General features: G+C 39.3%; 5 protein-coding genes across 7 annotated transcripts; 3 read left to right on the top strand and 2 right to left on the bottom strand.

The window, feature by feature from the left end:
• The first annotated feature begins 597 nt into the window (after nucleotides 1-597).
• Nucleotides 598-7,717, top strand: LOC143356915 (b(0,+)-type amino acid transporter 1). The gene is made up of 3 exons (XM_076792963.1): nucleotides 598-1,055; nucleotides 5,578-6,876; nucleotides 6,953-7,717. Exons 1-3 carry the CDS (start codon nucleotides 959-961, stop codon nucleotides 7,012-7,014), a joined length of 1,458 nt encoding a protein of 485 aa, XP_076649078.1. The 5' UTR covers nucleotides 598-958; the 3' UTR covers nucleotides 7,015-7,717.
• On the bottom strand, nucleotides 7,161-9,655 carry Snx16 (sorting nexin 16). 3 transcript variants are annotated; one of them, XM_076792966.1, is made up of 5 exons: nucleotides 9,425-9,655; nucleotides 8,811-9,114; nucleotides 8,419-8,727; nucleotides 8,208-8,335; nucleotides 7,161-8,128 (listed from the first exon to the last, which is right to left on the bottom strand). In XM_076792966.1, the coding sequence occupies exons 2-5, from the start codon at nucleotides 9,078-9,080 to the stop codon at nucleotides 8,089-8,091; spliced, it is 747 nt and encodes a 248-aa protein (XP_076649081.1). In that variant the 5' UTR covers nucleotides 9,081-9,114; nucleotides 9,425-9,655; the 3' UTR covers nucleotides 7,161-8,088. The 3 variants fall into 3 exon arrangements, with proteins under 3 accessions (XP_076649081.1, XP_076649083.1, XP_076649082.1); XM_076792968.1 differs by having other exon boundaries at nucleotides 8,811-9,095; XM_076792967.1 differs by lacking the exon at nucleotides 9,425-9,655 and having other exon boundaries at nucleotides 8,811-9,396.
• LOC143356980 (fatty acid synthase-like) lies at nucleotides 9,470-19,462 on the bottom strand. The gene is made up of 8 exons (XM_076793093.1): nucleotides 19,211-19,462; nucleotides 17,084-17,437; nucleotides 13,791-16,948; nucleotides 13,196-13,655; nucleotides 11,187-13,100; nucleotides 10,710-11,109; nucleotides 9,589-9,796; nucleotides 9,470-9,532 (listed from the first exon to the last, which is right to left on the bottom strand). Exons 1-8 carry the CDS (start codon nucleotides 19,314-19,316, stop codon nucleotides 9,470-9,472), a joined length of 6,663 nt encoding a protein of 2,220 aa, XP_076649208.1. The 5' UTR covers nucleotides 19,317-19,462.
• A 4,269-nt stretch (nucleotides 19,463-23,731) lies between these two features.
• On the top strand, nucleotides 23,732-26,546 carry Tfiib (transcription factor IIB). Its single transcript, XM_076793041.1, has 5 exons — nucleotides 23,732-23,859; nucleotides 24,363-24,473; nucleotides 24,545-24,731; nucleotides 24,808-25,278; nucleotides 25,372-26,546. The coding sequence occupies exons 1-5, from the start codon at nucleotides 23,843-23,845 to the stop codon at nucleotides 25,531-25,533; spliced, it is 948 nt and encodes a 315-aa protein (XP_076649156.1). The 5' UTR covers nucleotides 23,732-23,842; the 3' UTR covers nucleotides 25,534-26,546.
• Nucleotides 26,547-26,618: 72 nt separating this feature from the next.
• Nucleotides 26,619-27,708, top strand: Sec8 (exocyst complex component secretory 8). Its single transcript, XM_076793042.1, has 4 exons — nucleotides 26,619-26,983; nucleotides 27,054-27,215; nucleotides 27,297-27,466; nucleotides 27,536-27,708. Exons 1-4 carry the CDS (start codon nucleotides 26,927-26,929, stop codon nucleotides 27,621-27,623), a joined length of 477 nt encoding a protein of 158 aa, XP_076649157.1. The 5' UTR covers nucleotides 26,619-26,926; the 3' UTR covers nucleotides 27,624-27,708.
• The last annotated feature ends 107 nt before the right edge of the window (nucleotides 27,709-27,815 follow it).

Here is a 27,815-nt window from a genome sequence, read left to right as displayed (position 1 = left end):
ATAGAAATTGTTAACTTTTAAAGCTGTTACATTAAAACTCACCAAAAAATAAGTAAAATACTATTTCAGATAGTAGCTAGTCCACTTTATTGTAAATCGTGCGTCTATCTTGGTTAATAAAAAAATTCGATTTAATATAAAAACACGTTTAAATGATATTTTTTACGGAATAACAAATAAGTTAAAAATGAATTGAGTCCGCCAATCATTAGGGCTCCATAAGATACCTTTTAAATGCACGTTTCAGCTCGAAAAAATACATTTTATTTTATATCGGATCGTTAAAATGAAAACATTTGAATTGTAAACACATTGCAATTACTGAAACGGCAACATTTTATTTTCCGAGATTTCGCTTCGCATTTAAAAAACAGTTTCATCCGAACCGTGCATCCTCTGCTGTTCTAATTAGTATTCCAAACACTCTTGCTCAAAATCTTGCCGATCTCAGCTCGCTCTAAGATTTCGCCTTGATCCGCAATTTTCGGTGTAAACAGTTTTTTTTTGCCGCTCATTCATCGGTCGGCCGTGTGTACCATCGTGACCGTACAATCCGATTGGTATACGAGAAGCATTATGTTAGGCTTTTTTCTTGTGGACGACGCCTCGGCTACCGATCGTGACAAATATTGGCAACGACCGCCGTTCCACGGGGTACGGGGTACCCTTATCAGGGGAATCATTGTGAGCCCGTAAAAATAAGCGGCCAGCTGACCCGTTAACACTTCAGTCTCGGTCTGGACATCTTCCGATAACGTCATACGCGGTCTTCGATCTGGCACGAGGAAGCCAGCCGATTCGTCGTGTCTCCGTCGCGCGGAATTAGCGCCGGTCGAACTCGGCCTAGAAAATCGGCTTGCTGGTCCAAACGATGGACCTTTGAATCGCGGAATCGTGCCCGTTCGATCGAAACCCGTTCATCCGGTTCCTCGTGATCTACGCGAACGCAGCCCGGAAAATGGCCCAGGACCAGGAAAACGGAGCCGGGAAGATCGCGCTGAAACGGGAGCTGGGCCTCTTCAGCGCGGTCAGCATCATTTTAGCTGTCATGATCGGTAAGAAACGGAAACTATGCGTTCTAGCAATCTTTTTGATTATAACGTCAGAAGCGCAATAGCAACGAACCACTTCCGACTTCTTAAATTACAATCGCCGTGGGCGTGCTTTTGTCGGAAGCTGTTGGTCCTCGCACGTTCCTCAAAAATCATTTTCTGCTTCTAGATACTGTACAATACTTGACTTCTTTCATAAGTTATATCTCTGAAACATAATTTGTTATTTTAAAATACGTTATCATTGAAATGTTAATAAACGTGAACGGTTGGTATGTAAAATACAAGATCGTTTTAGGCGATACTGAGTTTTTAAGCACGGTAGACAGAGTGGTCACTTCCGGTGCCGCACGGTCCCGAATATTTTTCTTTTTTTGTTTTTTTTTTTTTTTTTTTTTGAAACGGTAATTGCCGAACAGATTAAGCGTCGGAATGCTGATACAGAAAATTGAAATTCGACCATCCAGCGGCGCGTGTCGCAAGGTCTTCCTACTCCCAGCGACTTCTTCCGATCGTCTCGTTCGCGTTTTTCAAACTGTACAAACGATTACAAGTTACAGCGGAACGATTACTAACACGCTTAACAAGGCTACCGAAGGTTTCGAGCGCCGCGCCGTGTTATCGATGATGAAAACTTACATAACGAAGGCTCCTCGGGTGTTTCGCGAGAGAGAGAGCTTTCGATAAAACTCTGGCTGTCGATAAAAATGTATTCGTTGCATAAACACGGATAAAACAACCTTCCGGCACAGAAAAATGAAACAAGAAACGGACGGCACGCGAAACGAGTTCAAGGCCTTCGGCATTGCTGAAGGAAAGACGAATTTTTCGAAATATTTAACTCCGCTAATCGAATTTAAATTATTTAGTTCTACTTTCGGAAAAGTCGTGTATCTAGGGACGAATATGAAGCGAGGAAGAATTTTCTAAGTTATTTATCTATTTACGTAAAAAACACCGGCGTGTTTTACGTACGTTGACCGATGTTTGACGCGCGTCGGAGTCACGCGGCGCATCCGACACCGAATTACGCGATGGCGCGTGCGAAAGCAATTATTTGGATTGCGGCACGTGTTGCCGAATCGTTTCAAATGAGCGATCGAGGATCGACGCCGAATCGGCTGAAGTTCTTGCTAAAGCTGGGATTCGACAAACTTGATCAAAAGTGATCGCATAAGAATGGATTATAAATCGCAGAACGCAGCGGCGTGACACGTTCAGGAAATCCCAGCTTTACCAGACACAGACAATTTAAATTGAGTTATCCGCTAATGAAGTCGTGAATCTTTGCGCCGGCCGATTACAGCTATAGATAGTTCGTCTGTCTTTCTGTCCATGTTCTATGCGATTGATCGACCGCGGCGGAATATTGTAAATATTCTCTTATGTATCAGCTGCGTATTGGATATAGATAACTGCTCGTTAGGGTCCGAGCCATTGATCTTGCCGGTTTAAATGGTTCAATGCAGTAATTAGCGGGAATATTGTGATATTTGAAGAGTCACGGAGAACTCGATTGGTTCCTACGGCGACGCGTTCAACAGCAGTTAACAGTAATTGCATAATCGTGTGGATCTGAATAAGGTTCGGCTTTTATACTAATAACGATTACGGTCTTGTTAATGGGGAGTCAAAGAACGTCGACAGATTCTCACGGCGGCGAAGGGTTGCGTTTAGCCTGCTGAGTACTATGACGTAGGTTCTTGACCTTTTCAGTGACCGGCACCCCCTTCAATCTAAAAATAAGTTGTCGCACACCATTTGAAAAATGTGTTTCCATTTATTTAGAAAATTACATCTATTGCAAAATGATTTATTTCGTGAAAAATAAATTTTGGAGACGCTTCCTCGCACCCCAGGTTAAGAACCACCGGTGTAAAATATAAAATATAGGCTTTTCGTCATGAGATAAGCGAGTATCTTCTTCTGGGAACATTGTTTCGTCTTACACATCTCCGTCACTTTTTAAAAATGTCTTCCACAGTCCGCTTTATTAGCCGATTTGTCCCGCGGCGAAAGATATAAGTAGATATTCTAGTTTATTTTCGTCACCGATCGAAATCAGCCCGATATAATTCGTATCAACGGCCGTCATTATATCGTACACTTGTATCTCATACGCTCGTTGCATTCTCAAACCCATTAGGCCTGGCATAAGCTCGATTTAGATATTAAGTAGCATTAAAGTTGTTTCCTAATGTCGCGTGTTATACCTTCGGTGCGCGTGGGCTATAATACTTCGAGCTTTTGGCAGTTAAAAGATATTTGCAGTAAAGAATTTGTTCAGAACGGGAAATGATTTACGGTAACGAAATTAGCGTCGTTGAAACTTTCAGGACAGCAGAGTTTGTATTTACGAGTGTCTTTGGAGTTGTATAAAAATTGGCTTGACTATCTATCACATTTTTGGAATGTACAGGTGATTGAAAAGAGTTATCGCGTTAAATTGTCCAGTGGAGCACTGTGACGATCACAATCGATTCGGTAACTCTATTTACCGAGTCCACGAGTACAAAGCCCCGATATACTTTATCGCTGCGGCATTACGATACGATCTGATGAAGTTCTCAAACAACATCTCCTAGATTACCCGGTGTAATCCGGTCAATCTGGTTCGATCGAGATTATTGGGGCCAAAAAGAAAAAAGAAAAATATCATGAAGACTATGGTATTTCGTCGATACAATTTTTTTTTTCTCGGTTCGAGGGAATTAATTCGACCACACCGTGTTTGCGCCCATACAAGCGAGTAATTATGAAAACTGACGTAACATTTCAGTAATTATGCGTACTAGTTTGACACGATTAGGAATCAAGAGGGTTAATCAAGGTTAATTGCTGACCCACACGCACGAGTATTACGAGGCATCCTTCTCAAGTATATCTCGCTGATTTTAATCAATTTTTCCAGACTGGCAAATCTGTCATCCTTTCATTTTATCCGCAAACGCCGCGATCTCGTTGGTGATAAATCGGGCATCGACGTCGAAGCATTCAAGGTCGTGATTTATTCGACCAAGTTCACAATTGAATTCATAAGAATTAAGAATTGCTAATAATTGAGACATTGGTATGAGCTGCAGACTTAAAAATGTGGCGACTCTAATATTTTTGTGACGCTATTCGAAGTTGAAAACTCTCTGTCAAATTGCTATAAAAATTTCTAATTTGGAAAACATATATTTACAAAATTTGAAATTAACGCGTTACCGATTTTGTTTTTAAAAAAATTCTAAACATCGTATCATTTCTCGATCGACAAAATAGAAAAAACATTCAAATTCAGTTGAACATCTTCGCAACGTGTTCTTTTTTTTTATATTATAGACCAAAGTTAATTGCAAATAAATTATAATCTTGGAACGTTAATTTAAAATTTAAGTTTCAAAGTGTTGATACAATTACTTGGTGAGTTTTGTTCCATAATTTTTCTGTACAACGAAACATGTATTTATAGCTTGCTACGGGAATTTAAGTATAGTTAACGCAAACAGTTTCGAAACATGATTTTTCTCTCAAGAAAGTAAAATTATCAACGATCTACTGCATACCTTTGATATCAGTGAAACAAACGCGTTGGGCAAGACGTATACTGATTATGCTGCTGAATAAGACGTGTGACAGTTTCTCAACTCCACAGTATACAATTTCCTTGGTCTCTGTTGATTCGGCAACAATTTTTTATGGCTTGATTGTTGACGACAGCGACTGTTGATAATTTCCAAAAGAAACAGGAAAAAATTGTCTTGTTAATTATGACTAATGACATTATAACTACGTTGTAATGATTCTTCTGATTATTGTACTCGTACCACTTGCCAATTAGGACGCTTGTTCGATATTTTAATTTTATGGCTTTGAGATAAACGATCGTAAAACAAATTCATTTCAAGCCACTGCATCGTATTATTTTATCTCACAACTTTATCTCCTCCGACTACGATAATCGTATAAATACACGCACCTCTTTAAACAAAGATTTACATAATACATGAACAAAGATTATATTTATCATAATCCACACACAGTGAAGTATAATTAATTTCATGCTATAGCTTTTCTTTCAGAGAAGGGTGTATTAGATGTTACGATTGGACACTCTTTGTTATGATTACAATGGATACTCTTTAAAGACCTGAATTGATGATTCTTTTACATCAGAAAAGCTTTTGTATAGTACCATGTACATTTACACTCATACGGTCTTCATTTAAAATTACGTTAATAGTATTCATGTTCACTTTCGGCCACTTAGATAAAATAAAAATAATACTGATAATCTACTATGCACAGTCTTTGTGACGAGACGTAGATACACCTTCTATATTTTTTATGCAACAATTCGATACGCTAAAGTGAGTGTGTAAGAAACTTTTTTTGTCCATTACTAATATAATATAATATAATATAATATCCTAAAATTTAAAAAAATTTTAATTAGTCAGAAATTATCAAAAGACTACATGAGGGTTAACGCTGTATTTTATCACTTTCTAATGCAATTATTTAATCTTTTTATTTCAAGGTTCCGGAATCTTCGTGTCACCCACCAGTGCCCTTGAAAGATCAGGATCAGTGGGTTTCTGTCTAGTCGTTTGGATTAGTTGCGGTCTGCTATCTCTACTCGGGGCTTTGGCCTTCGCCGAATTGAGTACAGTGGTACCACGATCAGGCGCCGAGTATGCCTATTTCATGGAAGCGTACTCTCCCTTGCACGAATATGCTGGTCAGATACCAGCGTTCATATGTTCCTGGGTTTATGTAGTTCTGCTGAGGCCAGCTGAAGTGGCAGTGGTCATGTTGACATTCGCAGAGTACGGTGTGCAACCCTTTTCCTATTATCTAAGTGATCTGCCAGAGGAATCGATGCGTCATTTGAAGAAACTGATAGCTATGTTAGCTCTCGGACTGATCACGTACATTAATTTGACCAGTGTGAAGCTGTACGTGAGAGTGCAGAACATATTCACAGTCTGCAAGGTGGTTGCCTGCATCGTAGTAATTGCTGGTGGAGCGTGGTGGCTCTGGAATGGTCACACGGAGCTTCTGGAAAAGCCATTCCATGGTACCACCACTTCTGTCGGTGATATAGCCTTGGCCTTCTACAGTGGATTATGGGCTTATGATGGATGGACATCGGCTGCCATTGTTACAGAAGAGATACAGAAGCCAGAAGTCAATATACTCAGGAGTATTTTAATCGCTGTGCCTCTGATCACTATGCTCTATGTTTTCATGAACTTGATGTACATGGCTGCATTAACGATGCCAGAAATGGTCAGTGCACCAGCTGTTGCTGTAGTCTGGGCTGATAAAGTTCTACCTTCTTGGATGGGCTTTGCAATTCCTCTTGGCGTTGCCTTGTCTACGTTCGGCTGTAGTCTAAGCATCCAATTTGGAGTCTCAAGACTTTGTTATGTGGCTGGAGGACAAGGCCACGTACCGAGAGTGTTCAGCTTCGTTCACATGGAAAAGATGACTCCAGCCGCGGCTGTAGCATTCCAGGGGATCCTAGCATTAGTTTGCATGCTTGTAGGAAACATAATCGCGCTGATCGAGTTTGCCAGCTTCTTGACCTGGGTATTTTATGGACTTGCTATGGTGTCTTTGCTAATCATGAGAAAGACAAAGCCGGATGCACCCAGGCCGTACAAGGTGCCGATTGTGATACCTTGGTTGGTACTGGGTATTGCCATTTTCTTAGCTGTAACGCCGATTGTGGCGGAGCCAACGCCTAAATACCTCTTTGCATTAATATTTATTTTATTTGGTCTTGTCATTTATCACATGTACGTGTACAAGAAGGTCAGAAGTACTTTGGCAGGTGAGTTCAATCGAGTACAACATAATACAGCACAAGTAACAGTTGCCTTACTTAGAATTGGTTTTTTCTTTTTTAGCCAAGCTCACATACCTGATCCAAGCCTTATGTTTAGTTGTTGCTCCGGATAAAGAAGACTGACATGATGTAATTTTATAGATAACATTTAATGTATGTACATAGCGAGATATGATTCATCTACGTAATATTCTAGAAGAGATTCTCAGTTATATGGAGGCTCCAGTATGCGAATTAAGGTTGGGTATCAATGATGTAAGACAACGAGATTGCTTTCCTTATCATTTTCATTATTCAAATCATATCAGAAATTCAGTCTTTATACGATACAAACAGTAGAATCAATAGATAAACTGTTTCATATGATATCAAATAACATTTTTAATCAATTTTATATTTGTAACACAAAAATTCTGCAGTTCCCTAAGACTTAATTGTAGAGTTAATTCAGAAGTATAACAATTTTTTAAAATATTGTGCAGTATTGTAAATGTTCTATAAAATAGTTCGCTAAGATATAATAAATATTAATTATATCACAAAGTTCAACATGTAAAAATGGAAAATATAATGTACAGAAATATTCAATATTTATTATATCTGTACATAAATATACTCTGTAATTCAAAATATTGTAATACTAACTCTTTTATATTATATAAAAGATGTTATTACAGTATTGTGATAATAATAAATATTATAAATATTAGTCGTAATTGTAAAAATGCAATCAACCTCATGATATAAAAAACACTCCAAAGTATAGAGAATTATACAAAAGTACCAAAGATGAACATACTTTGAAATATATCCTAAATTTTGTTAATGTAGTATTTTACTGACTATCCATTCTTTTTATAGACAAAGTATTGCATCTATGAAATATACAACAAAAATAGAGATTCATGTATTATTACTTTAAGGCACCTGTTCAAGGCTTTTATGTAACTGAATTGAAAGTTACGTTCAATGCTAGGAAAGCTCAATGTACTTATTTCTTTAAGGAACATTTCTTAATATAGATGTCGATTTGTTTTGAGTGAATGATATTTATGCCATGCAATCAAGAGCATAGAATATACCATTAATATATAACATCTCTTTGAATATCTTTAGTGTAACAATTCGAAACAAAACTTATGCAGTAAAATTGAAGTCAACTAATTATACCAATTAGTGTTTTACTGTTAAAATATGTTATTGAGGCGCACCACATTTTAAGCAGGTTTGTCTTTCACTAAAACATTATTTAATAATGTTGACTTTAAATACTTAAAAATGTATTCTCATTTTATTTTATAACACTAATTACTCACCTTAATAACTGATGCAATTTTTTCCTAAGTTCATTACATAAAGCTGTTTCAGCTGCAAGTGCAGTATCTCTTTCTCGTAACTGTTGACGCAAATGGTAAATAGTATCCTCTAGTGCTTCAAAAATTGCCTGTAGAGAAATATTGTGTGATCAAATGTGATAAAGACATTAAATACTTAATGGTATAAAGAAATTTCATTCAGAATACTAACTCTAGATTCTTCTGCAGTATCTGATAAAGCAGGTGGTTCGTCCAAACAAAAAAATTCTCTGACACATGCAGTGCCTATCAGGATAGGACTGCTTAGAACTCCATTAACAAAGGCTTGTAGACGCAGTATTCTTTCTTCCAAAAAACTTGGAGCAAAATTATCACCGAGCCATTTCTTTCTTGGTAAACTTAAATGTGAAATTGGTACTTTTTGCCTTCTTAATTGCGACAATAAACGAACAAAGTCTGTGTAACGTCTAAACACAAACCAACAGTCTCCATTTTTTAATTCTACACGTAACTTGTAAACCTAAGAAAGAAATATATTATAATACATCAAATACTCATGTGTACTTTCAAATAAATAAGCAATAAATTAGGAATTTTATCAACCGTAAATCTAGCTCTTTCTTCCATAACTTCGTATCCAACGATTGGTATTCTTAAGTCATCAGTGGTCAACGGTGGATGCAAAATATCTGGATTTGCATTGTCATTCTCAGGATAATTGAATCGTTGTACTGTGAATGAATTGGAATGGCTGGATCCATCAGAGTCAGGACTATCAAGTACTCTCACCGTTCCTGATTGAGAACCCCTTGCTTTACTAATTGCAAGCGTTACCTCACTAATACATCCCACACCAGACTCTGACGTGGACATTTTACCACCAACAAACTAAATGAAATCATGCATACTTAAAAAAAAAATTAAAATTAAATTATTGCAGGAGCATAAAACACTACATTTATTAAACTATTAGAATAGTGTAAAGAAATACGACCAAATACTCAAACAAAACATAGATTACTTAAAAACTACAGTATATGTATAGATACAAATGATTGCAAAAACAAGCAAAGAACGAAGAATGAAGAAATGTGAAGAATGACTTCATCTGTATTTTATTGCGATTTAGCAATTCAACAGATTGTCAAATATAACGGAGGAATTCAACACTTAACATTAATCACTATACTACTTATTAAATAACACAAAACACTAACCTCGATATGAAATATTATTATAGAATCACCTTACATTTGTTTTTTCTATTGCAGACTATTTGAAATGTTAAGCCATACTTCGTGAAAGTTTATTTCATTAATATGCTTCTAATTTAAAATCGCTTTCTCAAAGAAAGAATGTAAAGTCGACATGGCGTACTTACTGTAGAGTTCGCAACAGTTTGCAAATATAAAACCATTTCCGTGAAATAGAAACAACTTAGATCACAAACTAACTCGCAGACCGTGATCAGTGGTGACATCAGATAGGAAAATGATTTTCGTGACAGATGAGTGACCTCTATGATAAAACAGTTACATATCGATTGATAAGCACTATGTTGACAAGCACTCCCTCGACCATCTTGCCATCTAATTTCTTAGCAAAAATTAATTAATAGAACTTAAGATACAGAATAACTTTTGAACCATGGACATTCGCACGCATTAATTTATTAAACACAATACATTGATAAATTTATCTATCTCTGCTTGTTTAACGATTATAAGAATTCCTTTTACAGAGTCGGTATTTCATATCGTGCGACACGAAACAGTATAATAAGGTGACTGGCATACTTCTACATCTCGACTGTGATATTGGTTCCACAATATTAGTTCCGACCGATACGGTAGGATGTGACAGAAATGGTAAGGGGGCTCTAGAGCCCCGCGGACGTGAGACAAAAAAATACCTAGTAATAGTAGCCAACTACTATTTTCAGTCGACTGATTTTTTAAACTATCGACTGAATTTATATAGTAGTGGTTGGGTTACTATTTTCAGTCGACTGTTTTACACATCGCCATCTTGAAATTTCAAATGTCAGTGTCGCACGATGAAACGAAAAGGTTAGAAATACATGATTATGACAGGACGTGCAAATATGCAAGTAATGAAATATGTAATAGATATTTCAATACTTTAATTCATATTAGATGTTAAAGTCTTATTGCTATTTATGCGATATAAACTATATATGTGATATAAATAAATTGTGTATATTTATATTTACAACATAATGTATGAATTTATTATTAAATAAAGACAAATTCAGACAAAATCATTCAATCACGAAATTTACTATCTCTGTACTGTCCTACTATTTATTTAACTAGCCAACATCGAGAATAAGAGTAAATATGAGAATAACCAGTAAAACAATTCAGTCGACTAAAAACTATCGACTAAATATTCGATAGTATGTAGTAACTAAATAGTAATTAGTCGATAGTTGAATTTAGTCGATAATGCCCATCACTAGGCCCGAACGTTTCGGGCTACCCGAGAGTTTCGATAGCTTTTACTTCAACAGCTCCAGAGTCGAATGACTTCAACTTCTCGAACGTCAGGTTACGGATCTCCTGTGTGGACAGTACTACATCGTAACTTCTTTGTAACGTCTCTTTGATATCTGTTGCCATCAGAGAGTCCATTCCGAAATCGGCCAGAGTGACAGAATAGTTAATGTTTTCCAGTTTCTTGATACCCAAGATATTAGCTATCACCTGAACGATGCTGATTTTTTTGGTTCTCTCTTGACTCTTACGTTGGTCCGCTACGCACATGGAGGCCAGGACAGGATCGGGTTGCTGTAGAAAGACGTCCACGGTTTCCAGACAGCTTCCAATACGCTGTGGGATAGTGCCACGGACTTTTAAGTCGTTGCCGCGACCATAAGACTCTAGAAAAGAAAGCCAAACATGAAAAAATATATTCCGAGCAGGTCCGAATTAAGAGAAAGATATACCACCCCCCTACCCCCTCTCGCACGTACTATTTTATACGCTGCCAAAGTTTGGAAAAGGAGGATCAATTTACCTATAAGCACTCCAACATCTCCAACAGCTCCCCATTGAATAGCAAGGCCAGGCAGACCGCTCGCTTGCCTCTGCTCGATGATTCTCTCCATGACAGAGTTTGCAAGACCATAATTCGTCTGGCCAGTGTTACCTCTGCCGCACGTAATGGAGGAGAAGACAACAAAATAGTCCAGCAAGGGACACAACTCTCGCGACACCGCGTCCAGGCATTTCGTGACAGAGACTTTGGGCGCTGCTACCTTGGCGAAATCGTTCTCTTCAAGGTATTCGAGCACGTTGTCGATTAGGACAACCGCCGAGTTGAATATACCACCGACAGGAGCCATCTTGTTGCTATCTTCGATCAGCTTCCTTGCTCCGGCCATCGTTGTCGCGTCCACCGTTGAGATCGCAACGTTCACGCCGGATTCGCGCCAACGACGAACGCACAGCGACTGGAAGCCGTTTCGGATACCGGACCGCGATGTCAGTACCAAATGTTTCGCGCCTCGCTTGATCATCCAATCGGCGAGCTCTGCACCGAATCCTCCGAGACCTCCGACCACGATGTAAGACTTGTCTGGATTCATGTACGTGCGCGGAATGGCTGCTACGATCTTTGGCTTTGGGTGCGGTACCACTGTCTCCTTCTCTTCTTCGCGAATCTTCAACACAACTTTACCAATGTGTTTGCCTGTGGCCATGAACCGGAACGACTGTCCGATCTGCTTCTCCGAGAAGACAGCAGTTGGCAGCGGGCGAACAGCTCCGTTCTCGATACCCTCTTTGACGAGTCTGACCACTTCCTTCGTTTCAGGGCCGTCGATCTCGCAAATGGCGTCCAACAATATTCTATGGAAGGCGGTGTTCTTCAATAACAACGAGATTCCCAAAGTCGCGTCGTTCGATAGATCGCATTTTCCAATTTCGAGGAACCGACCATCCTCGGCGAGACACCTGACGCTGGCTTGCAGCTTCTCTTCGGCCAACGAATTTAGCACCACGTCTACACCACGACCCTTCGTCTCGTTCATTATCAGTTGCTCGAAGCTGGTGTCAGAAGAATTGCCGATGTTCCTGTCGGTCAACTGAGGAAACATTTTCTTCAAGAACTGTCGCTTCTCCGGTGTACCGACCGTTGTGAACACTGTACAGCCTGCGTGCAAAGCTATGGAGATACTGGCTAGACCAACACCACCATTTTCAGCGTGGATCAGGACGCTTTCGCCGCGTTTCAGGCCACCTCGAACGAACAAGGCGTAGTAACTAGTCGCGTAGGCTACCGGGATCGTCGAAGCTTCCTCCAGAGACCATTTTTTAGGTACGATCCATGAAAATCCAGAATCGGCTACTACGGTGGTCGCCAAACTGCGTGCAGGTACCATCGCCATAACTCGTTCACCCTTTGAGTTACGTCCGGAGAATTCAATACCCAAGATACAATCCTGGCTAGCCAAGTTTCCAGACAGAGCATCCGGTGACAGCTTTCCAGTGGCTAACATCACATCTCGGAAGTTCAACGGAGCGTAGTATACGTGGAAGAGTTCCATTCCCAAGGATTTCCCCGGTTCGTAGAAACTCGGAGGACTCTTGATCCATCGCAAACTGCTCAGGTCTCCTCTGTACAGAGCATCGATGTATGCGTGTTCAACCTGGAGGGACGAAGCTTCTCCTTGCTGGTCCAAGAGCAAATGCCGGAAGGTTCCCCAGTTTCCTTCTTTCAAGACATTGGCCATCAATTGTTTGCTCAGTTGCTCGGCGTAGAATTTATCCTTGAGACTGAACTTGGGGGCGTTCTTGTCTTGGATGAACACGTAACGCACGTTGGCGCAGCCTTCCTCGCGGCGAACGCAGTTCATAAACCCAACGATGCCTGAATTGTGAAGAATAATATTCGTTATACAGAAATTCTGCCAACGATGATACGAACTTATGGTCGCATTCTAACAGGTAGGTTCGAATACTTACCGAGCAGTTCGTCGCCTTGATTGACTACAAGAATCTCTCGTTTCTCCGTCGCAGCTTTCTTCAGCGCCGCCTTAAGATTCTCTACCCACTGGAAGTTCTTCTCTGTTATTTCGACGATTATCGGCTCCGCCAACTGTTCAAGCTTCTTCAGTAAAACGTAAGACTTTCCGTACACTACTTGTTTCCCTACGATTATCAGATTGGCGGTGTTCTTCGAGCTATCCAAATTATTCAAACCGGATTCTTCAAGCAGAGCGTAGCCACCACTCCTCAGACTGTCAGACAGATTTTTCAGTACAGCCTCGGCGGTATTCTTGGACAGTACGTTCGTAGCTACGACGAAGTGTAAGTCTTGGCCCACAGGTGTCTTGTTCACATCCTTTTGTACAACTTTTACGTTTTTCGCATTCAAGCTGGCGTATTGCTCGACGCTATTGGTTGTAGCGACCTGGTAATCAACCTGAAATAGAAATCATTTGTAAGAGCCGGTTCTTTGTATGTACACGGTCCTAATAATGATGATAACAACAACAACAATAATAATAATAGTAATAATAATAATAATAATAATAGTAATAATAATAATAATAATTACAAGAACATTGGGTTCGCTGTATAAGATGTCCAACACAGTGGTTGCGAAGAGAGCACCTACGGGACGATCGCCGCCTACTTCTACGGCTTTCATTTTCAATGGTACCCAGTTTTCACTGACAACTTGCAACAAGATGGTAAGGGCATTCACTTGAGCCTTCTCAGGGTCTTTTACCGTAGGCTTGGGGTTAACATAGGGTACGAACGTGTATTTCTCGTGCTTGGGAGGGGTTTCACATTGTTGCCGTCTCGGGGCCAAGGATGCTTTCATCTTTCTGATTTCGATGCCGCCAGATTTGACGACATCGATAAACTTGTAATAATGTACTGGAAGAGCCTGGCCTTCCCCCAAGTCGTTCACTTGTTCCATATGAGCAACCGGATTGATAGCAACATACTGTATACGAGTTGGTAAATCCAAGGATCTGGTATCCTTTTCTAGAATGATAATCTGGAGCATGGTGTCCATGAAGGAGGTCCAATTGGTCCAGAGAAGTTTTCCATTGCCACCGCGATTGTTGGCGGTTTCGATACCCTGGAACTCCCCGGTATATTCGTATCCTCTCAAACGGAGCTCCTTGTAAACGTCTTTGGTGTTCAGCTCCAACAGCTCGGGATCGTTTCGTACGACCGGTGTTGGAAGATTCAGCATCATTTTCTCCGTGTTCTCCGGTACGGATATCTTTCCTGTCACCGCCACCGAGCCGTTCTCGTAAATCTCAAATTCATTGGTTCCCCTGAATATATTGACAAAGAATTTAATCGGGCCTTCTTTAGGCATGATTGTAGTGCGCAGGAATTTTACATGTTCGAACACAACCGGCAGTTTCTCGAAGTCGACGTTGCGCAGCTTCGCGTAGATTCTCCACACGAGTACCAAGTAACCGGTAACCGGGAAAAGAATAGTTCCGTCGATCGTATAACCAGCTATGTACGCGTCCTTTTCTTTGGACAGGTCGAACTCGATCACGCTCTCTCCGTAGAGATTGTCGCTCTTGCGCGAATCGCCTACCGCCCATTCGGTGGAGTGGTCCCATTTAACCATAGAGCTGATCATCGGCGTACCACGGCCGACCGGATAGCTGATCGGTGGGTACAGTTTCGAGATCTTTAGCTGTGCGCCAGCCATGTGCAATTTTCCTAAGTTTTCGAGCAGGAAAAGCAAGTTGTTCTTGTGATCCCGTTTTTGCAAACCAATGTTCGTCACATTCTTCGACAACGATCTACGCAGAATCGCTTGCATCAAACAGTGCGGAGCAATCTCGATAGTGATCGCGTTTTCAGGCACGTAAGAAAGCCCTTGCTCGAACAGTACAGGCGACAGCAAGTTGTTCACATGGTAGGCTGCCGAGCTGAGCTGCGCCAATGGACTGTTCCAAGCTGCAATGGGTATGGACGTGGAGATCCACCTGGAGGTACGCGGTTTTGGATTCGGTATGATCTCTTCCAAAGCGGAGCGCATTTTCTGACCAACCGGGGCTATGTATTTGCTGTGGTACGCGACGCCGCTGGTCTCTACCACTCGTGCGAAGATATCCTCCTTCTTCAGCTCCTCGACGAATTTCTTAACAGCATCGGCCGCACCGGAAACCGTTGTAGAATCTTCGGAGTTGTTGCAAGCTGGATACACGTCCGGCGGGCATCGTTTTTTAGCCTCCTCCCAACTCAATCCTACGGCCGCCATAGCTCCGGGCGACAGTTTCGACTCCTGAGTAGATCTTCCACGCCAGTACGCGGCCAAAACGGTTTGTTCCGGCGTGAAAGTACCGTCGGCGTAAGCGCATCCCAGCTCACCGACAGAATGTCCAACGATACCGTCCGGATGAATACCCAAGTACGTTAGGAGGTCTACGAGGGCGACTTGAATAGCTGCGATCGATATGAAGCAGTGAACGACATTCTCAACGAAGGATTCGGATGTCGAGTTCAGAATGACGTTCATCAGATCAACACCTTTGGGTTTCAAAGCGTCGGCGCAACGTTCCAAGCTTCGCTTGAACGGTTCGATGCAGAGCAAGTCCTTGCCCATGCCTGCCCACTGAGAGCCCATACCACAGAACACGAACCAAATAGGACGTTTCTCCGAGGTAGTGATTTGACTAGTTTCCTCGGCTCCGGCCGTTCCCAGCACGGAATAGCCCCGGTAAAGATGACCGCGTACGTTCAGCGCGTACGTGTCGTGAAGAAGAGCGATGAAGTCGTCGTCCTTCTCGTGTTCTTTGGCTTTGTCTAGAAGAACCTGTACAGCTTCCTCTGTGCGGCCGGATACAGCGACCAACTTGGGTATTTTACTATCCAAGACTGGCGACAGTTTTGGTTTCGGATTGCTACGAAGAAGTACGTGAGCGTTGGCTCCTCCAAAACCGAACGAGTTTACGGCGGCTAGGCCACCCTTCCATGGCATATTCTTATCGACGACCTGTATGCTGCCGTCGTGTAGAGACGGTATATCCTTGTTCGGATTCTTAAAGTGAAGATTGCCTGGTATCACTCCTGCTTCCATAGCGATCAACAGTTTCGCCATGGAACACAGTCCACTGGCCGCTTCCGCGTGACCCATGTTCGACTTGACCGCGCCAAGAAGAAGAGGAGTTTTCCTGCCTTTGCAGAACAAGTTTGCGATAGAGTTGACCTCTTGCGGGTCGCCGACCTTGGTGCCGGGTCCGTGGGCTTCCACGTAGACAACGTCCGTTGGACTGATTCCAGCCTCCGCGTAGACTTCGCGGATCATTTTGTTCTGCATCTGCCCGTTCGGATATGTGATGCCCTCGACTTTGTTGCCGTCCGTGTTCGTTTTCGAGTGTATCACGGTGGCGTAGACTCTGCGCGCGTCCTTCGACTTTTGTAGGAGCAGGGCACAGATTGCCTCGGATCTGACGAAGCCGTTACCTGCGGCGTCGAACGATTTGCACTTACCGTCCGCCGCTAACATGCTCAATCTATGGAGCTCGAGCGACATGGTGGGCTTCGGAAAAAGGTTGCACCCAGCAACGATAGCCGCGTCGCACTCTCCCGAACGCATCGCGCTGATCGCCTGGTGCATACTGTACAGCGACGACGAGCAAGCTGTGTCGACCGCGTAACTTGGCCCATTGAAGTCGAAAGCGAACGATACCCTGTTGGCGAACATGGCTCTGCAGCGTCCGGTCAATTCGTAGCCTGTGAAAATCGATTTCGAAATAAGTACGTATGTACGCACGTATGTACATTGTACATGCACACCGCCGAAAGAAAATTCGCTTTCCAATTTCAACGAGGAGCCTATGCCCGAAAGAAAATAGTCACATTCCGTACCATTGATCTCTTCCGGATTCTGTATCCACATCTCGTTCGACCCTGAGGAAGAAACACCGACGAACACACCAGTCTTCGATCCTCTAATCTCTTGTGGATTAATGCCAGCATCGACTATGGCCTCGTACGTTGCCTCCAGGAGTAGCCGAATCTGTGGGTCCATCAAATGTGCCTGTTTCGCGTGAACACCGAAAAAAGTGGCGTCGAAGTGTTGAATGTCCTTCAATTTGCCGGTTCCCTTCGGTAAACCGTAGATACCGGCTGGCCATCGACGTTCGTCGTTCGTGATCATGTCGACACCCTCGAATAAATTCTTCTTCAACTCGTCTACATTTTCCGACTCCGGGAAACGACCTGGAGAAAACGACAAACGCGTTAGATCCGCGGATCAACGCGCGCGGCGGCGCACAGTGATCAATTTGGACAAAATCGGATTCAAAATCAAGGAACTTTCGATACGAATGAGGTAGAGCGATGAAATTTTTTTTAAATGAAAGCTGCAACTTTGTACAATATGGGAAAAATAGAGAGATTGTGGTACGAAAGTTTTTTAACCTCAAGAAAATTTTAGTTTTTCCAATACCACGCGCGGAAAAAATGTTTTTTTAACATGCTATACATCATTTCCCATAGATTTTTTCACGCTGATTTCAAATCTGGTCTCAAAATTTGTCTACGACCTCAGAATTTTGCAAAAAATAGATTTCTGTGACAAAAACTAATGAAGTCATTTTTTCGTTGAAATGATTGGATGGTAATAATCTCCCTATTTTTCCCATATTCTACAAAGTTTCAGCTTTCATTTAAAAAAAATTTCATCGCTCTACCTCATTTCTATCGAAAGTTCTTTGATTTTGAATCCGATTTCGTCCAAATTGCCCACTGTGCGGCGCACAGTGGTGCCAAGGCGGCAAAAAATCCATTTTTATAAAAAAAAATTATTTTTGTATAGCCTAATAGTGCGTGCATGATGTGCCAAAGTCAGATTTTTGAAAAAAAAATTTTTTACGGAGATACACGCATGGTAAATAACCATTTCCTCGCTCCTGGGAATTCATCAGTTTTCAGTGCGATAGTTATGTAATTACTCCGTCTATAATTGAATACTCAGGGGTTTACAAATCATATGGATTATTGCAAATGGTTTCAACGCCGCGGCGCGCGAAACAAGTTGCCCTCCCGCTCCCTCTAAGCTGCCGAGTAGTATATCTCGATCCAGAGTTAAGCGGTTTTTAGCCATATTAGCACCGTCACTTCCGCTCTGCCCGGTAACCGAGGACAACCAAAATTTGTATGTGAGCCAGATATAGCATCAACTAACTCTCATGTAAAAAGCAACTTTCTACCTAGCCTGGAACTTGAGATATAAATACGCCAAAAACGCATAATCCTTGGAATATACAGGGTGAGTCACCAAACGTTAGCACCTCAAATATCTTTGTTGTTTCTAAAGATACGTAAAATATGGTAAGGACAAAGTTGAATGGTACAATGGGGCTGACACGATGCAAAAAAAATTTTTGTTTTTATGCCATTTTTTTGGAGATATCAAGGTCCTATATATATAGGAGGAGGAGGATCATGTTAATTCTAACCCACTTCCAGACAAGCTAGAAACTTGAAAATTTGGAATCAACTGTCTTTTATATCGAAACCAACAGGAAAAATCGAAAAACCCGAAAAATATATATATTTTTTTTTAATCAAAAGACTACATACGTCATGTGGTTGGGCAAACCCTATATGCTTTGGGTTGAGCCTTTCGAAAATTTCGTTAATTTAAAACTAGCTCGGCTAACCGACCCCACCACTTCCGTTATGCATTTTCGTGTCGCGAATTCCGTGACGCTACATTTTTCTCATGCAAGTCAAAATTCTAGTGCCAGCGCCGACGCCAAGTTCCCTAGGTTGTAAAGTTTGAATTAGGTAAGTGTATCAATCATTGGCCTCTGGGAATTGGTCCTTCCCGATATCACAGCCCTTATAGGCAAAAGGAACTTGATCGATCGTATGGGCCGGGGAACTTGGTCAACCTTTACACGAAGTGTTTTGGTTTGGTACTATAATACATGTGGTATAGGTATATGTACTACCTGTATCGGACCTACGTAAGAAATTCTTCGTTACCTGAGAAACCACTGATGACGATGTCGTCTTGTAGGTATTGTGTGTTACCGTTGATCACTGGCTCCCCCATGATGGGGTAGTTCGCGCTCTCAAATCGGGCCGGCATTTTCACTGAGAATCGTTGCTGCAATCTCCTTTCAATTTACCCGTTCTCGCGGAGTATATCGAACGTGGAAGCTTAGTGGACAGTAAGCTGAAAACAATAGATTCCGCGTTTAGTTATCGCCTTATGTAGATCCCCGACGGTTCTACACATACACACATTGTATGTACGTCGCGGTGTCGACAATTAATTTAGCGACGATCAAACGACGCGGAGGAATTTCTGCGGTAGAAATCCTATCGAGATGTATATTAAGTAAACTTAACTGTAAAACTTAATGACGAGTCTTATTTCACTAGTAGCAACGAAATACAGTTTCGATGTTTTAGGCGTGACGGTTACTATGCTTCTCTCTGATCTAAGGAAAGTGGTGACAAATATATACAATTGGAAAGGAGGAGGGGGGTATGTAGGAGTAGTCAGTAAAGGAAAAGACGGTTTGCATACGGTGGCCTTGGAAGAGTTTTAGGGACGGTTCGAAATACGAATTTTGCATTAGAATTATCACAATTCGGCACGTAGCGGCGGTTTATTGCGGTACCCCTCGGACATGGGGAAGCAGTAAAACCTCTGTACGGTGCCCCATACGCCCTCACAGAGAACCCCCAAGTACGGTGTTCCGTATCGGACGGAACACACATACATACAAAATTTTAGAGGAAAACGTTAGTTAGTTCAAATATTGTGCAAACATTATGACTGGCAAAAAATTTGTTTAAGGTTATATTTTTGTTAGATTTCGAAGTCATCGAAGTTTTTTTAAATGGAATAATACATTTTTATTATAGCTATATAATAGCCGAGGTCAAGACGAATCGAATGACGTGTAATATTATGATCTTCACGTGACCTTGAGTACGAGAAATTCATAAATGTAGGACACTAAATAGTGAAATAACGATGACATGATCCCCCTAGGGTTTCAAGAAATGTTCTTGAACCTTGACTAATGACTGTAAACACCCTTACAATAAATTGTAAACACTGACACATATTCTTCTCGTTTCGGTGACTCTAATCACTACGTTTAAGAAATTCATCGGGATTTATTCGATTGTGAAAGATAACGTTACTTCTCTGAAACGATGGTGTACACTGATGCAGAAAAGATAGAGATGATTTTAGATTATGGTGAGGCTAAAGGTAACTGAGTACAAGCATACCCTGAGAGAAATCATCCTTCTCGACAAGTTTTGACCGCATAGTTCAATTGTTTTGTAAAACAGGGAGTATTAAATCACTGAAAAGAAAACGATCAAAGCCTGCTACTGTAGAAGCTGCCGAAACTTTTGTATTGGCTACAGTCGATATTGATCCTACTACACGCTTCAAATAATTTTCGTCGAATAATTTTTGCCAGCTGTAAGCTGTTAAAATTTTTGTACAATTTGATTGTGTGGAGTTATACGTGTAGACAAAAGTATTTACTTTGATTGTAATTTAACTTACTTTAAAAATTAGCTTATATTATTTAAATTGAAGTGTAGGGAACTTAATATTATATTTTTCTATTATAGAATTGTCTAGACATCATGTCTGGATCTGTGTTACGATCGAATGGGACACTGTCATTTTTTAGTTATTTATTGGCATTGTTGGCCCTAAGAATTCGTTACGGGCTTGGGTATGGATCTAGAAGCGGGAAGATAGACCAGCCGTACCCCACTGAATGACAATTGACACATTTCAGGCAGAAACTCAGGAGAAAGGCGATAAAAGCTTCGGGGAAAGATCCTTGAACAAGGAACCTTTGTGCAGTATCCTGCGAGGCTTACATGAGAAAATGAATTAACGGAGTCAGTAGGCGTTGCACAATTTACGTAAGGTTAATGATAGTTCAGTAAGTTAAATAACACGATACTAAGCAACCCATATAGCAGTTAATGATAACATCAGCCTCCAAAAAATTACGATAATTTACCATATTTATATACCTTCTATGTGTATGTAACTCCGTTAAGGAGTTAATGATATTATCGATTTATATGTAAGTTCATTCGAAACAAATTCGTCAGAATGCCGGAAATATTGTTTTTTAAGTTTTTCACGTGAAACGTGCATTATTTCAAATATTAATATATACAAAGATTACGCACATACTTGCCGAATGTGCCTAATGTAGTTATTAAAAAAATCAAATATATTAAAAAACGCTTTATAAGTTACAAATGAACTTGTCCGATTAATTTCGAACGCGCTTGATGAAGTCGGGTCATGGGTCCTAACAATCGACATTGAGTTGCAAATCAGACCGTACAAGCCACCGCATTCCCAACTTCCAGAGGCCTGATTCCAAGGCTAAAAGGAGAGGCCACGACCTTTGGGTCACCGATTCTGTAGAAACTTACACACTTATAGATTTCGTTCTCCTGTTCACGAATATACAGGGTGAGTCCGAAGAAACAGAACACCTAAATATCTCCGTTACTTTTCGTTGTACAAAAAAACTTTTTAGGATAAAGTTACACTGTTTGAAGGACCACATGTAACGGAGTACGGAAATAAATTTTCAAAGTCATTTTTTTATGAGATATCAAGGTCATCGATGTTGTTTTAAATGGAATGATATATCTCCGTTAACGTAATGTTGTAGCTGACAAAATAACGAATTCATCCATGTAACACAATATGACCTACAAGTGACCTTCAACCCAGAAAAATGGAATAAATGAAATTCAACGTGTAAGATTCATTTGCTTTGTTCCTGTTACGCAAAATGTTCAAAAATATTCCCTCGAGCTGCTATACATTCATTTAGTCGTGAAGTCCTCACCTTCGTACATTTTTTATTTCCAACGCTACCAGTTTCACGGAATTTAAATGGAAACTGATGGACAATCAACACGCGCGGGAGCGCGCGAACCAAGTTCCCCTCCCGCTCCCTCTGAGCTGCCGAGTAGTATATCTCGAACCAGAGTTAAGCGGTTTTTAGCCATATTAGCACCGTCACTTCCGCTCTGCCCGGTAACCGAGGACAACCAAAATTTGTATGTGAGCCAGATATAGCATCAACTAACTCTCATGTAAAAAGCAACTTTCTACCTACCTTGGAACTTGAGATATAAATACGCCAAAAACGCATAATTCTTGGAATATATATCGGAGGAGGAGGAGGAGGAGGATCATGTTAATTCTAATCCACTTCCAGACAAGCTAGAAACTTGAAAATTTGGAATCAACTGTCTTTTATATCGAAACCAACAGGAAAAATCGAAAAACCCGAAAAATATATATATTTTTTTTTAATCAAAAGATTACATACGTCATGTGGTTGGGCATACCCTATATGCTTTGGGTTGAGCCTTTCGAAAATTTCGTTAATTTAAGACTAGCTCGGCTAACCATCCCCACCACTTCCGTTACGCATTTTCGTGTCGCGAATTCCGTGAGGCTAAATTTTTCTCATGCAAGTCAAAATACTAGTGCCAGCGCCGACGCCAAGTTCCCTAGGTTTTAAAGTTTGAATTAGGTAAGTGCAACAATCAACTTGGATCGAACTTGGTTCGCGCGCTGCCGCACGCGTTGATTGAATTGTAAAAGAGTGTTTAACAGAGCTGCAATGCAGCCCATAAAAAATTAGTAGAACGGTGAAATGAAGAGTAAACTAGAATGTTTTCGAGTAAAATTATTTAAAAATAGTTCTAATATGTTTTTAAAGTCATCTAGTAAAGTCATCTTATGGTGCTGAGGTGGAAAAAATATTTATTCATGAAAGAAAAATTTTTTTAATTAATAATAACAGTAGCTAAATATATGAAACAATTTAAGATAGTGTTGATGACAATAGCTCATTATTAAATTAATATTCAGGATGGTCGATTTTAAACTTCGATATGAAATCTGTATTTGTTCGAATTTTTCCGGGTTTTCCATTTTTTACAGCTAGAGTTTCCAACTACAGAATTGGAAAGAAATAAAATACGTATCATTACAATTAATATTATACTTAATTTATATTAATTAGATATTTTGTACACAAGATTTACATAGATGTTAGTTACATATTTCATATAAAATATTAAGCTGAACGTTCTAATCCTGGTTAAAAAAATAGTGTGCGTTCGGTTTTATGCTAAAAGACGGCCCGGTGCTGTGCCATGCTAAAGCGGCGATGTCACGAAAGTGGGAACGCCGAAACCCCGGGCGTGAGCACTCTCATTCCTCTCTGTACATAACTCGGTAATCATTTGTATTTGATCAGATTTGATCATTCTTGTGGATCTAGTTCCAGCATTTATCGTTCGTCAGCGTAGAGGGCGTAAGAAAACCAGTTGTTTACATGTGAGACACGAAGCCCCATATGGTGATTGGTCTACTCCTATACCTCGTCTGTGATCTAATCCAGCCTAGAATTTAGTGTGGGGGCAGCACTATACCGGAGGCACAAAAACTCCGGGCGTGAGCACTCTTGTATCTTCTCTGCCAGTACATATCACTATATAGGTTGGTGCACATTTGTGCATGTACACAGTTGCGTTAAATGTCTGCATTGACATACGCGGCACTGTGGAAAAACACGAATCCAAAATATGGCAAGTTCGTCGAGGTAAATTTTGTAGAAGTTTTACCTCATAGATTTGAACTAACCTTGATATCATTCTTTGATCTCATTTCTTCTATCAACCGTTGTTATTCGATATTAGGTCGAATTCGGTTGAAAATAGAATAATGTCATGGACTTTGGTTATGAAATCTGACAGTGTTTGTTTGTTTTTAATGTGCTCTTGACCGATTGGTTGACGAAGGAGATTACGTTACTTTGTTGCATTCAGATTTATATTCTTTTCTCTCTATTGGTTTCTTTTTAACACGAAAGGTATCTTTTGTAACTTTATCAATTTTATATAAAAACACGTCACATCAAGATTACACTCGTTTATAAGTTAAAAACGAATATAAATGTAAACGATCTTACGATCTTAACTTTACACTTATCATAATGCAAAGATGTTTGTTTATATTGTTATGGTATAGATTAATATTTCGTATACAATTCCTTGGTATACATTTCTATGATATACATTTTAGTATACAGTATTTTTCTTGCAGACATGAAACAAACAAGGTTTGTTGTTATGCACATCCAGACGCACCACTGATAGAAGACTATCGTGCAGGTGATCAAATTTGTTCAGAGTGCGGTTTAGTTGTAGGAGATAGGTAAATATAATATACAGAATAATATGTTTGTTACTATTGTCAATCGCTATCTTGAAATTTGTTTACTATAGAGTAATAGATGTTGGTTCAGAGTGGAGAACATTTAGCAATGAAAAAGCAGGAGTTGATCCATCTCGTGTGGGTGGCCCAGAAAATCCACTTCTTAATGGTTCAGATTTATCCACCATGATCGGTCCAGGAACTGGTGCAGCATCTTTTGATGCTTTTGGTGCTTCAAAATATCAGAACAGACGTACAGTGCGTATAATGCTTGTGTTTTGTGTGTGTTATGTAACTGATCTTCCTCTCTGTTAATTAATTACATTCCTTTCAGATGAGCAGTTCTGATAGAGCACTGATTAATGCTTTTCGTGAAATTAACGGAATGGCTGATCGCATTAATTTGCCCAAAACTATTGTTGATAGAGCTAATAACTTATTTAAACAAGTGCACGACGGTAAAAATCTGAAAGGTCGTGCCAATGACGCAATTGCTTCAGCTTGTTTGTACATTGCCTGTAGACAAGAAGGTGTACCACGTACTTTCAAAGAAATTTGTGCAGTCAGTAAAATCAGTAAAAAAGAAATTGGAAGATGTTTCAAACTGATTCTGAAAGCACTTGAAACTAGCGTGGACCTCATCACTACAGGAGACTTTATGTCTAGGTTTTGTTCTAATCTGGGCCTTCCGAATATGGTGCAACGAGCTGCTACACATATTGCAAGGAAAGCAGTGGAAATTGATATTGTACCAGGAAGGTCACCTATTTCTGTTGCAGCTGCTGCAATATACATGGCGTCACAGGTATTTAATATAATAATAAAAATGCTTTTCTTTGTGTTTTATTTCTACAGCATTTATACATATGCACTGTCTCTTTGCATCGTCGTTTTTCAGGCTTCAGAAGATAAAAGATCTCAGAAAGAAATTGGTGATATTGCTGGTGTAGCTGATGTTACAATTAGACAGTCTTATAAGCTGATGTATCCCCATGCTGGGAAATTATTCCCAGAAGATTTCAGATTTGCGACACCTATCGATCAGTTGCCGCAAATGTAAAGTTAACACATGGCCTTATATTATAATGTATATTTTATCACGTTGAAGCAATAGTTAATGTGTTTACAGTAATCATCTATAAGTAATCCAACCTTTCTCTACAGTATACATTCCTAAGTAATCAATGAAACATTGGTATTATTTAATTTATTATGTATTAAGTACATTTTGATTCTTTTATTTTCTGCTGTATTTTGTTCCTATGATATAGGTATTTGCAACAGCTTAATAATTTATCTGGTGTGGACAATTCTGATTAATAACGACTAAGTTCACTTTTACAAATGTTTTGTGTAGTACAATATCATTGAAAAAAAGAAAAAATAAATAAATACGAAGGCATTATCAAGAACATTAGAATATTCAAATGCAAAGTTAAAACATTTGCGCTACAATTTTTGTAGACTGGAATATACAAAACGTTAAATGTATATTTTCATAAGCATGTTTAATATGTTTCAGATGAGACCATAATTGTCAATGTAATGTTCCTTACTATGTACGTGTAATGTTAAATAGTATATTAAATTTCGAACATTACTTAAAATGAATAACATTTTGTAGCACAATATTTTTCTTTGTATTTGATCTTCAGGAAAGTATTTTGAGGATTGCACGTAAAGTAAAACACAATAGGCCTTAATGTGAAAGTACCACATGAAACAATTACATAATAAATTCTGTGATACTTTTATTAAACAAGTTCAACTATAAATTATGAAATAATCTTTCTGATAATAACGAAGAGAATTATGTGAACATTTAAACAGGAACAAAACAATGATTTTCTTATTTTGTCTCACATTGCTCGCTTTATTTTCATATAAAGACAAATAATTCTCTTAAATGAAAATAAAAATCAGTACAAAAGTACCTACAAAATATTTTTAATTATAGCAACTTGAAAAGTGCTATGTAAAAATTTATATGAAATTATACCCTAAGCTTACAAACCTACATATCTTAAGTATCTGAAGTTATATATATGTCAATAAAATGAATTGTTACAATAATTTAAAGAAATTTTATTTGTTAACCCCACTACAGTGTAGTTGTAGAATCTGATTCAAAAACATGTGTATTTGTCACCTGTCACATTGACTAATGTCATTCTGTAGCTCAGTCAATATATCAACAAAGATAAAAACAATAAAAATTTCTATAATATTCACAACAATTATTTAGCATATACACTGAAATTCTGTAATCATTGTTTTAGTAAATACTCTCGAAATAATTTGAGTCTTTAATTGAAACTGTAAATAGCAGAATATAACCTGTTAGTGAGTGTTTGACAGCAAAATTTGAAATGTTCTTTTCGCTGTGTAAAATATAAGTGATTTAAACAAAAGTTTAAGCCTCGTCTTGCCTTTTTTTGTGTGTATAATACAAAATGAATTCAGTACCTCCCACCAAACCTCCAAGAGGTATCAAACCGACAAAAGAAACAGTAAGGTTTAGCAATTTATGTCAATTAATTGATTATTACATTTTATGCTTTTATCTAAAATATTTTTTAGAGTGGTTTACTGATTTCTGTAATTCGTGCTTTATCAGCAAGTGAAACTAATGAACAACGTGAAATAGAGAAAGCTAAACTTGAGAAGGAGTATAAGAAAAGTGATCAACGACTTGATGAGCTGGTTTCGCTACATGATCAAGATCTGACACAAGTTATGCAAGTAAGTCCACCCGCAAAAGAATATAATTAGAAAAATTTTGCTGTACATTAATAATTTTATGCATAATATCTTGCATTTTAGATTTTCAGTGCTCTGTCAGAGAAAGTGACAGCTTCGAGAGAAAAAATTCATGCAGTCAAAGAGAACTTGAATGCCTGTAAACAATTATTGAGATGCAAACGTGAAGAGTTATTAAACTTATGGTTAGAAGGAATTGAACACAAGCATGTGTTACACCTTTTAAAAGATGTGTAAGTATTATCCTCTTTCTTGAGTTCATTGTGGATATTGATATTAATGTTTTTATCTTTTTATTGTAGAACACCTGATTCTTGTACTAGAATGTTACCTCTAACTGATACAGATGCATTATCAGTTTCTACAACATATAATGCAACATCAGACTAATAATTACTATATTTATAGATAGATATAAATAAATTGTAATTTTATTTTGTATTTACGTGTTACAATAAACTGACTGTAAACTGTAGTAATCTACTTTGTCTCAATATAACACGCTATTTTTATTTTTAATAAGGAAATACAAGTTCACATTACGATACAAGTTCGTAATTTCCCGCCAATAAGTCATTATAT

The sequence above is a fragment of the Halictus rubicundus genome, chromosome 9 (genome assembly GCF_050948215.1).
Source record: "Halictus rubicundus isolate RS-2024b chromosome 9, iyHalRubi1_principal, whole genome shotgun sequence".
In the NCBI taxonomy this organism is placed as follows: Eukaryota; Metazoa; Arthropoda; class Insecta; order Hymenoptera; family Halictidae; genus Halictus; species Halictus rubicundus.
Note: the sequence above shows the minus strand (reverse complement) of the source record. Positions and strands in the feature narration are given on the sequence as shown.

Bases quoted from the DNA above. Each gene is read 5' to 3' on its own strand.
- Sec8 (XM_076793042.1), top strand. From the start codon at position 26,927: ATGAATTCAGTACCTCCCACCAAACCTCCAAGAGGTATCAAACCGACA. The intron at 26,984-27,053 runs GTAAGGTTTAGC...AATATTTTTTAG, and splicing joins TCAAACCGACAAAAGAAACA to AGTGGTTTACTGATTTCTGT. The intron at 27,216-27,296 runs GTAAGTCCACCC...CTTGCATTTTAG, and splicing joins ATCTGACACAAGTTATGCAA to ATTTTCAGTGCTCTGTCAGA.
- Tfiib (XM_076793041.1), top strand. The intron at 24,474-24,544 runs GTAAATATAATA...TGTTTACTATAG, and splicing joins GGTTTAGTTGTAGGAGATAG to AGTAATAGATGTTGGTTCAG. The intron at 25,279-25,371 runs GTATTTAATATA...GTCGTTTTTCAG, and splicing joins CAATATACATGGCGTCACAG to GCTTCAGAAGATAAAAGATC.
- Snx16 (XM_076792966.1), bottom strand. From the start codon at position 9,080: ATGTCCACGTCAGAGTCTGGTGTGGGATGTATTAGTGAGGTAACGCTT. The intron at 8,728-8,810 runs GTTGATAAAATT...TTTCTTTCTTAG, and splicing joins AAGAAAGAGCTAGATTTACG to GTTTACAAGTTACGTGTAGA. The intron at 8,336-8,418 runs GTTAGTATTCTG...ATTTCTCTACAG, and splicing joins ATACTGCAGAAGAATCTAGA to GCAATTTTTGAAGCACTAGA.
- LOC143356915 (XM_076792963.1), top strand. From the start codon at position 959: ATGGCCCAGGACCAGGAAAACGGAGCCGGGAAGATCGCGCTGAAACGG. The intron at 1,056-5,577 runs GTAAGAAACGGA...TTTTATTTCAAG, and splicing joins CATTTTAGCTGTCATGATCG to GTTCCGGAATCTTCGTGTCA. The intron at 6,877-6,952 runs GTGAGTTCAATC...TTTCTTTTTTAG, and splicing joins GGTCAGAAGTACTTTGGCAG to CCAAGCTCACATACCTGATC.
- LOC143356980 (XM_076793093.1), bottom strand. From the start codon at position 19,316: ATGCCGGCCCGATTTGAGAGCGCGAACTACCCCATCATGGGGGAGCCA. The intron at 13,656-13,790 runs GTAATTATTATT...TTTCTATTTCAG, and splicing joins ACAGCGAACCCAATGTTCTT to GTTGATTACCAGGTCGCTAC. The intron at 11,110-11,186 runs GTAGGGGGGTGG...TTTCTTTTCTAG, and splicing joins AATAGTACGTGCGAGAGGGG to AGTCTTATGGTCGCGGCAAC.